General features: G+C 58.2%; 1 protein-coding gene across 3 annotated transcripts; it reads right to left on the bottom strand.

Annotated features, from left to right (window-relative positions):
- Positions 1-1,531: 1,531 nt before the first annotated feature.
- SNRPD2 (small nuclear ribonucleoprotein D2 polypeptide) lies at positions 1,532-8,182 on the bottom strand. Of its 3 annotated transcripts, none has more exons than XM_084612519.1 (3): positions 7,782-8,182; positions 3,522-3,701; positions 1,532-2,999 (listed from the first exon to the last, which is right to left on the bottom strand). In XM_084612519.1, exons 2-3 carry the CDS (start codon positions 3,671-3,673, stop codon positions 2,825-2,827), a joined length of 327 nt encoding a protein of 108 aa, XP_084468645.1. In that variant the 5' UTR covers positions 3,674-3,701; positions 7,782-8,182; the 3' UTR covers positions 1,532-2,824. The 3 variants fall into 3 exon arrangements, with proteins under 3 accessions (XP_084468645.1, XP_084468643.1, XP_084468644.1); XM_084612517.1 differs by lacking the exon at positions 7,782-8,182 and adding an exon at positions 5,494-5,715; XM_084612518.1 differs by lacking the exon at positions 7,782-8,182 and adding an exon at positions 4,829-4,956.
- Positions 8,183-10,159: the final 1,977 nt, after the last annotated feature.

Genomic DNA, 10,159 nt, shown 5'->3' with positions numbered 1-10,159 from the left:
TCATCCCCCCGGCGGCAGCAGGGGGGCGCATCCTCCTGCCAGCAGTAACCGATCTGGCCCAGTGGCTGCGCGGCGAGAAAGGGGCTGTTCTGTGTGAGAGCAACACAAAGTCACTTTGAGAGCGGAGCAGAGCACGGGGGCCCTGCGGGGGTCGAGTTTCACTGGCTGAGGAGCAGCTGGGCCCAGGGGTAAGCTCATGCTGAGACAGCGCTAAGAGATGCCCGTGGATCCAGCAGCACTGACCCACGGTGGCTCCGGGCACAAAGGAAGAGTATGGGGCTGGCTGGCTCAGAGGGGCAGGGAATGGGACCTTTCGCCTCTAGCCCAGGGGGTCTCAACCTCTCTTTCTGAGGCCCCCCGAACAGGCTATAACAGCTCCCCAGCCCACCTGTGCCCAGCAAGGGGGTTTCAACACCGCTAGTAGCCGAAGAGCTGTATTTAATGGCGAGCTAGTTACACCCCCCTGCCTAGAACACACAAAGGGAGAATATAGGGACAAAAATAAACCCGGCCCAGGGCTTAAGACGGGTTTATTTTGGTGGACCCCCTGAAACCTGCTTGAGGCCCAGACCCCCAGCTGAGAACCACTGCTCTATGGGGTGCTGATCCAGCCACATGGGTAGGGAATGGGACATGGGGCCTTTCCCCTCTGGGGGTGCTGGCTCCCATCTGGCCCCTGGGGGCGGGGTCTGGCTGGCACAGGGGGTAGGAAATGGGACCGTTCCAGATAATTCTCCCAATCAAAGCCACCCCAACAGGCCAGTATGGCCTATCAGTTGCTTCCCCTGCTGCCACATGGTGGCCCCCGTAAAGGAGTTGGGAGTCTCCCTCCCCCCCTCGGAGTGTCAGCTGTTCCCATCCCAACAGACTCTCAGTGGCTGCCCCCAGCCAGCCCAGGAGGCTGCCCCTCCTCCCAACCCTAGCTGGGGCAGGGGGTGTTGACAGCGTAGGGCAAATCAGCCCAGCCTGCCACTGCTGCTCAGTTGACAGAGGCCATCAGGCTCCAGGGCCCTTGAGCCACTGCCTGGGCCCAGCCCTGCATCCAGTCACAGCTTTGTAAGGACGCCGCAGTCCCCCGCAGCCTGCCCTGCCCACAGGTCGCCCACCCTTGTGGCATCTGGCCCCCTTCGGCTCCTCACACAGAGACCAGCTCTGGGGAGGGGAGGAGCCAGAGCTGCAGGGAAGAATGTAGCTCCCTGGGCTCCTTCTGATTCACAATCCACAGAAGCCAAACAGCTTGTTACCCGCAACGGGAAGATGGGAACCAAAGTTTAAAGCATGTGGGTCCCATCCCTGCCCCATCCAACCGCCCCTTTCTGGAGGGGAAGCAGAGGAGTGTGGGTCTAACTCTGGAACACGCCTTCAGCCTCCCAGACTATTTACAGCCAGCAGCGGCCATCCTTTGCCCCAGCCTGGCTCTCATGACACGGTGCCTGCCAGCAGCCTGGCCCCCACATGGAACTTGCCAGCAAGATTCACCCCATGGCACCGGCCACGCTACCTCCCCACCCCGAAGCAGGCAAGAGCCAGCTGAAATCAAACTGGTTTATTACAAAAGTTCCTGATGCTGCAAGGAGAGGAGCTGCCCTGGAGGCTGGAGCTACAAGGTACAAGACCCAGCTCCTGAAACTGTCCCATGGATGCCAGGAACCCGGGACACAAGGATCCACTAGCTTGGATGCCGCTGGAGGATCAGGGCCAGGGGAGCTGTCGACACCAGGGATTTCTGTACTGACGAGCTGTGGGAGTGTACCAGGCATGACTTATCCCCAGCCCAGAGGCTACTTGGTCCCTGTCCCGCTTTACAGCTGAGTAGTAAGGAACGACCCTTCGCACCTCAGCTAGTGCTGCTGGAACTAAGCCAAGGCTGACGCCACCGTGAAGCTGTCTACACTAGGAGCTGAGCGGTGTTTCAAATCCCATTCGCGAACTCGTCTTCCCTGGCGCCTCGCTCAGCTGGAAAGCGGGACCCGAACTCACGTACAACTGCTGCTGGTCTGGCTGGTGTCTGGGGAAGCGGAGGTTCAAGAGGGGCAGCAGTCACGCGCTCCTGGTGCCTCTCTGTGGGGCGTTTGTGGCAGGGTAGCTATGCAGTGCGGAAATTCCCAGGGTAGTCGGCCCCCACCCAAATCAGACAACTACAGCAGACAGCTCCCCTTCAAAAGACACCTTTGAAGAGCTGTTCAGAGACAATTCTGCTGAGAGGTCCCCCCTTCTGTTAGGCTGAGATTCCCAGTGCTTCTCTTTGTACCCAGCTCCCTTAGGAAACCTCAGCGCTCCCCACTCCTGGCAAGCAAGCCACAGAGCAGGCCCGTCGGGAGGCCTAAGAGCTAAAGAGCCTCTCACCTCGATGTAGCCTCCCCCAGGGCCAGCTGAGTCTGCAGCACCCAGCAGCAAGGCTGTGAGTGGGCACAGAGATCCTGGGTAAATCCAGAGCACCGGCGCCGGGACACTGGCTCCCTTCGGCTTTGGGCAGGTGGGTGAGGGGCGTGGGGGGACACCAGCCTGTGACGGGCTTACCGCAGCTGGGGTCTCCTGACTGGTTCTGCTCCCAGAAACCCCCTTCCAATCAAATGGGAACGTGGGAGCTGGAGGTAGCAACAGGGAGGGCGGGGGGAGCCGTGCTCAGCCCTCGGCGCTCTGAGGGCTAATAAGGGAGGTACAGGTGGCACCTGGGGAGAGCTCAGCAGAGTTGTTTCTGAACAGGATGGTTTTCACAAGTGATGCAGCCAGCAGGCTTCATCCAGAGGGACTTGAGGCAGGTTCCCCGCTCAGCCTGGCTCTGGGTCATGCCAGGGCGAGGCTGGGACCTTGGGACAGTTCTCTATTTGCCGGCAATGAGGGGGTTCCTCAGCACCACAATGACGGAGTCCCCCCGCAGGAACATCTTGGAGATGTAGCGATCCTTGTTGACGGGCTTCGATTTCTTTTTGCCCTTGCCGCTCTTGGGCACCTCCGTCCACATCTCCTTGACGTTCTCCAGCACCATGTTACAGTGCCTGGAGGGAGAGAGCGGGGGATCAGGGACACAGCAGTGGAGCTGGGAGGAACCACTGACAACCTAGACCCCATGGCCAGAGAGGAAGCTGCTCACTGCAGCCTGACCTGGCATCCCCTCTGCTAAGCCTGTTGCGCTGAGCTCATTCCTGCTGGAATCAACTACTTAGTGCAGCAGTCAGGTTCTAGCAAGGAGGTGGTGGGGGAGAAACTGTAGCTCGCTCCATGCTCCCTCCCAGACCTGGAAATACATCCCAGCAGTCCTGCCACTCAGTGCCCCCGCCATGCCACTAACCACTAGGCCACCCTCCCACAGCAGGGTATAGAACCCAGCAACGCCGGCTCCCAGCCCCCCTGCTCTGACCTCTGGACGGCATCCCACCTGCTCTGTACTGCGCAACGGGCGGGGGACCCTTCTGCTCTTGCTGGGGAACGGGACAGACATAAACCGCAGCCCCCTGGGGGCAGGCTGGGAAGGAAGGGCCCCAGAGGTATTTTAAATGTATGGGAGGAGGAAACCGCACCTGTCAAAGGCCTTGACACGTCCCAGCAGCTTCTTGTTGTTGCGACAGTTGATCAGCACCTGGGTGTTGTTCTTGACTGACTGGGTGAGGACGGACAGGGGCCCCGTGTTGAACTCCTCCTCCTCCCGCTTCTGCAGCTCCTCGGGGGTCATCTCGCTCTTGGGCTTGTTTAAGAGGCTCCTGCAGGCGCAGAAGGGGAAGACACAGCATTCATGGAGCCTCTGCCACACCCTTCTCCTCCTGCCGCCTCATCTGGGGTGTCCTGGCAGGGCGAAGGGCCCATCTCTCGGACTGCCTTGTCCCTGACAGCCCACGACGACATGGCACTACCAGCTAGGGGGTTCAGGCCTCGCTTCCCCATAACCCACCTCTAGGTACCTCTACACAGCAGTCGTGGTGTGATTCCCAGCTCGCCTGGATGTACATGCGATAGGGTCTGCTTGAGCTAGTGTGTCTGTGGTGGATCGGGCTAGCTGTCCCAGTATCTGCCTAGGGTCTCCGACAGGCTTGTTCTTGGTGCAGCTAGGCATTTCGAGCTGAGCTAGCATGTGTACGGCTAGACAAGTGGGAATCACACCTCCCAGCTGCAGTGGAGAGGTATGCTAAGGCTTGCTCTATATGCTGTAAAGCTGCCCGGCCAGAATGTGTCAATTTAGATGAAATTTCATTTAGAGCAAAATGTACCAAAGTGTTTCCATCAGACCCAGCACTCTATTTCAACCTGCCCGGAACGTTTGGAGTTTTCCTTTCAAAACCCGTGTTATAAATGATACAAACCAAACAAAGTCCTAGTAAAATGCCTCGATTTCACTCCACCTGAAATTTCAGAAGTTCAGTTTTGCTGCAGCTGGGAATTGGAACATTTCAAAGTGTCAATACTTCCCGCAGAACAGAGATTCCTAGACTGGATCAGCTCTACTGCCGCCCTGGGATCTGCCCTGCGGGTGCCACACTGCCCTTCGGCCGGGACCCCTCAACTGTCTCAGCGAGAGCGGGTGGCATGTGTTTCTGCCTAAATGGGGGAGGGGGAGAAAGGCTCAACTCTCTTTCCCCACGCTTTCTCATCTTCCAGTCAGGAGTGATGTTAATCAAACCTCCCCTTTGTTACCCCAACTCTCCCTTCCCAGGATCCCCAGCAACATCTCTTCTGAGGGCAGGGCAGGGAATCTGCCATCCCACCCCAGAGCCTGGGCAGGGAGACCTCTGGGCCAATGCCCCCCTACGGAGGGGAGATGAACACGCGATCAGGGAACCTTCCCCGACCCTGATCCCCAGGACAAGGTGGAGGCGGCTTCCCCCATCACTACCATCAGACGAGTGGGAGGATTAGGGCTCAGGGGGCCCAGGCGCTCAATCCCCTCGCCCTTCGGGTCCTGGGAGTGCTGGGGAATGGATGGCGTCTGCTCCGTTTCCCTCCATCTCCCCCCTCAGCCAGGCCCCCTCACCTCTACCCCTCTTACCCCCCCCCCCCCCCCGCAGCTGCCACCTCACTTCCGCTGCCCCTTCCCACCAGCCTCTACCCCATTCCCCCCATCTACCCCCTCCCTTCCCCTGCCCCCAGCCCCTGCCCCCTCCCTTCTCCTGCCCCCAGCCTTTTCCCCACTCCCCCAGCCTCTGCTCCCTCCCTTCCCCTGCCCCAACCTCTGCCCCACTCCCCCCCAGCCCCTGCCCCCTCCCTTCTCCTGCCCCCAGCCTCTGCCCCACTCCCCCCAGCCCCTGCCCCCTCCCTTCCCCTGCCCCCAGCCTTTTCCCCACTCCCTCCCAGCCTCTGCCCCCCTTCCCCTGCCCCCTCCCTTCCCCTGCCCCCAGCCTCTGCCCCATTCCCCCAGCCTCTGCTCCCTCCCTTCCCCTGCCCCAGCCTCTGCCCCCCCTTCCCCTGCCCCCAACCTCTGCCCCACTTCCCCCCAGCCTCTCCCCCCTTCCCCTGCCCCCCGCCTCTGCCCCACTCCCCCCGCTCCTCTGGCCTCCTCACATGACGCCGCCGCTCCCGCTCTCACACACGCGCCGCCGAGAATCTCGCGCCGCTGCCGCTGCCGGGACTTTCCGCTTCCGGGTCACGGGTGCGAGAGGGGGACGGCGCGCGTTCGCACTTGCCCAGCCTGGCGTGGGGGGTGGGGAGCGGCGCCTCCGAGGCCGCACTTCCGGCTTCCGAGCGGCCGCGAGCCTCCTGCTACGAGGCGGCCGGAGGGTCCAGAGAGCGCGGAACGCGAAGGGGCCGCTGCCCACCCTGGGGCTCCGTCTGGCTGCAAGCAGGGGAGGGCGGGGCCAGACTCAATCGGGGCGGGGCCAGACCCCCCCAGGGGCGGGGCCTCAACCCAAGGGGCGGAGTTTGCAGCTGGGACAAAGTGACCCAGGCTGGCCCCAGCAAGGGGGGGGCGAGGGGGCAGCCCCGGGACCCCGGCTGCCCCTGCAAAGCGACGGGGTCTGAGCCAGCTGGTACCGCGCCTGAGGGAGAGCCTGGGGGTCCCCCCGACACCCCGCCGGACACCCGGCCCAACGTGGGGAACTGGGGGGAGCGGGGTGGATCCTGGACGGCACGTATCATGACGCCGCTCTGTCGAGCCACGGCGCGGCCCCGTCCCCGCCAGGAGAGAGGAGCCCTGGCGAAGGTGCAGAGAAGGGCACCACAAGGGGTTAGGGGGCTGGAACGGCTGCCCTATGAGGAGAGATTAATGAGACGGGGCCTGTTGAGCTTGGAAAGGAGACGGCTAACGGGGGGGGGGACATCGCGGAGGTCTGTACCGTCATGCCTGGGGTGGAGAACGTGACTCGGGAAGGGTTATTTACTCTTCGTAACACAAGAATTAGGGGGTCACCCATTGAAATTAATAGGCAGCAGGTTGAAACCAAACAGAAGGAAGTATTTCTTCACACAACGCACAGTCAACCTGTGGAACTCCTTGCCAGGGGATGCGGTGAAGGCCAAAAGTATAACAGGGTTCAAAAAAGAACTCAGTAAGTTCCTGGAGGACAGGTCCATCGATGGCTATTAGTCAGGATGCTCAGGGACACAACCCCATGCTCTGGGTGTCCCTAAAACTCTGACTGCCAGAAGCTGGGAGTGGACGACAGGGGATGGATCACTTGGTAATTGCCCTGCTCTGGTCATTAACTCTGAAGCATCTGGCACCGGCCACTGAGGGAAGACAAAAAGAAAAGGAGTACTTGTGGCACCTTAGAGACTAACCAATTTATTTGAGCATGAGCTTTCGTGAGCTACTCATGCCACAAGTACTCCTTTTCTTTTTGCGAATACAGACTAACACGGCTGTTACTCTGAAACCTGAGGGAAGACAGGATACTGGACTAGAGGGACCTTTGGTCTGACCTAATATGGCCGTTCTCATGTTCTTATGTAACCAGTGATTTGAAAATAAATTAAACTGGGAAATTGAGTAGCCAGTGTCAGGCGATGGGGGGGATGATTTGAAGGGACTGGGTCGCACCTAGTGCTAACCTGCAAGGCAAAGCCAGGGCTGGCCTAGGGGAAGGCTGAATAGCAGGCTATGTTGATGCAAACCATGTGGCTACCTTGTGCAGGATCAGGACCTGGTTAAGCCATGTGGATCCCATGCAGGATCAGGGGCAGGATCAGGCCCCGGTGGTCTAACTCCATAGCCCTGCAGTGGACAGATAGTCCAGCCCCATAGCCTTGCAGTGGGCATATAGCCTGGGGATGGGGGACAGGATCAGGCCCTAGCAGCCCAGCTCCATAGATCTGGGATTGGGGAGGTTGTCCTCATGTTTTCTCTCTCCTCCTATGGGGTCCCCTGTCCCATTTTGGTGTGTAGGGGGGCAAGGACATGGGGTCTCCCTGGCCTGGCAGATCTGGGACCTTCACAGAACACATTTAAGCTCCTAAATGTCAACAGGCAACTCTGCAGGCAGCTGCCCGGGTCTATGTTTAATCAACAGCGGCCTCCGGTTACAGCCAGCTGCCTGCCCGTCTCGCCTGGCCATCCAGCTCCCTGTGCACCCCAAGCAGCTCCAGGGTGGTTTGGATTGGTGCCCTGGGCACTGGGCGGGTGCAGGGAGTGGGGCAGGCACCAGGGCCAAGTGTGCTTAGATTTCCCACTCGCTTCTCCCATCCTGCCACTGCCCACTTTGGACTCGGACAAGAGCCAGATAGATAGATAGGTAGATAGATTATTAGATTAGATAGATGGGGGTGTGTATGGGGATAGGTAGATGGATAGATAGATAAATGGGTGTGCATGGAGATAGATTAGATTAGCTATTAACAAACCTAGTAAAACTCACCGTTAATGTCTGACTTCTCTTTCCAAGTTTCTCCTTTGTGAAAATGCCCCTTTTGTGACCCCAAAGCTGGTGACGAGCCACCTGATCCGGTGCCCGACCCTGCGAGGGTCTTGTGCCCTCGGTATCTGGCTGGGTCGGGCTCCATACGTCTCTTTTCTTGTTCTCAGTCAGCTGCTCACACGGCAAGGGGCCAGCCCCTCCAGTGTTGTCAATTTCCGGCACTGTGCCCCAGCCGCTGGATTGGCAGCGATTTGCATCAGCAGAGAATTGGGCCCCAAGAGGGTTCAGGCCTGAGGAGAGCTCTCTGCCAGCTGCCCTCTGAGTCTGTCTGTCCCTCCGTACGTGAGAAGTCCAGAGTCCGTATTCTGCTGCTCTCCTTTCTTCCCTGTGTCAGGATCCTGAACTCGACCATTTCATGGTCACTGCCTCCCAGGTTCCCATCCACTTTTGCTTCCCCTACTAATTCTTCCCGGTTTGTGAGCAGCAGGTCAAGAAGAGCTCTGCCCCTACTTGGTTCTTCCAGCACTTGCACCAGGAAATTGTCCCCTACACTTTCCAAAAACTTCCTGGGTTGTCTGTGCACCTCTGTATTGCTCTCCCAGCAGATATCCGATGAAGTGAGCTGTAGCTCACAAAAGCTCATGCTCAAATAAATTGGTTAGTCTCTAAGGTGCCACAAGTACTCCTTTTCTTTTTGCGAATACAGACTAACACGGCTGTTACTCTGAAACCAGCAGATATCAGGGTGATTGAAGTTTCCCATGAGAACCAGGGCCTGCGATCTAGTAACTTCTGTGAGTTGCCGGAAGAAAGCCTCGTCCACCTCATCCCCCTGGTCTGGTGGTCTATAACAGACTCCCACCACGACATCACCCTTGTTGCTCACACTTCTAAACTTAATCCAGAGACACTCAGGTTTTTCTGCAGTTTCGTACCGGAGCTCTGAGCAGTCATACTGCTCCCTTACATACAGTGCAACTCCCCCACCTTTTCTGCCCTGCCTGTCCTTCCTGAACAGTTTATATCCATCCATGACAGTACTCCAGTCATGTGAGTTATCCCACCAAGTCTCTGTTATTCCAATCACATCATAATTCCTTGACTGTGCCAGGACTTCCAGTTCTCCCTGCTTGTTTCCCAGGCTTCTTGCATTTGTGTATAGGCACTTGAGATAACTTGCTGTTTGTCCTGCTTTCTTAGTATGAGGAAGGATCCCTCCCCTTTCGCGCTCTCCTGCTGGTGCTTCCTCCCGGTATCCCACGTCCCCACTTACCTCAGGGCTTTGGTCTCCTTCCCCCGGTGAACCTAGTTTAAAGCCCTCCTCACTAGGTTATCCAGCCTGCTTGTGAAGATACTCTTCCCTCTCTTCGTTAGGTGGAGCCTGTCTCTGCCTAGCACTCCTCCTTCTTGGAACACCATCCCATGGTCAAAGAATCCAAAGCCTTCTCTCCGACACCACCTGCGTAGCCATTCGTTGACTTCCACGATTCAACGGTTTCTACCCAGGCCTTTTCCTTCCACGGGGAAGATGGATGAGAACATCACTTGCACCTCAAACTCCTTTATCCTTCTTCCCAGAGCCACGTAGTCCGCAGTGATCCGCTCAAGGTCATTCTTGGCAGTATCATTGGTGCCCACGTGGAGAAGCAGGAAGGGGTAGCGATCTGAGAGCTTGATGAGTCTCGGCAGTCTCTCCGTCACATTGTGAATCCTAGCTCCTGGCAAGCAGCAGACTTCTTGGTTTTCCCGGTCGGGGCGGCAGACAGATGACTCAGTCCCCCTGACGAGAGAGTCCCCAACCACCACCACCCACCTCCTTTTCTTGGGAGCAGTGGTCATGGAACCCCCATCCCTAGGACAGTGCATCTCATGTCTTCCAATCGGCGGAGTCTCCTTCTGCTCCCTTCCCTCAGACGTATCATCTAGTCCACTCTCCGCCTTAGTACCTGTGGAGAGAACATGAAAACGGTTGCTTACCTGTATCTGCATTGCTGGTACATGGATGCTCCCCTTTCTTCTTCTGGAGGTCACATGCTGCCAGAGTATGGCTGAAGATTGGGCACGAGCCCTGGCCAGATGGAGAGAGGAAGAGGAGGAGTACAGGATCAGGAAGCAGGGATATGGATTGAGTCTGGGTCCCCCTTTGTTTTTAGTTGAGAACCCTGGGGACGCCCCATTGTCACCCCCCTAGGGGAGGGAGGGGCCCAATCTCCATGGCCTCTCTGCCTTGACTGCCAGTGAGGGGACCAGTTAGCCCAAGTTAGAGCTGGTGGCTATTTTTTCTGACATGGCCAGCTGGAACTGGGCTGGGACCACCAAACTCATCATGCCCAGGGGACGCTCGGCGAGAGAGACAGATTTTCGCTCTGAAATCCACA

The sequence above is a fragment of the Lepidochelys olivacea genome (assembly GCF_965140295.1).
Source record: "Lepidochelys olivacea isolate rLepOli2 genome assembly, chromosome: 23".
NCBI lineage: Eukaryota > Metazoa > Chordata > Testudines > Cheloniidae > Lepidochelys > Lepidochelys olivacea.
Note: the sequence above shows the minus strand (reverse complement) of the source record. Positions and strands in the feature narration are given on the sequence as shown.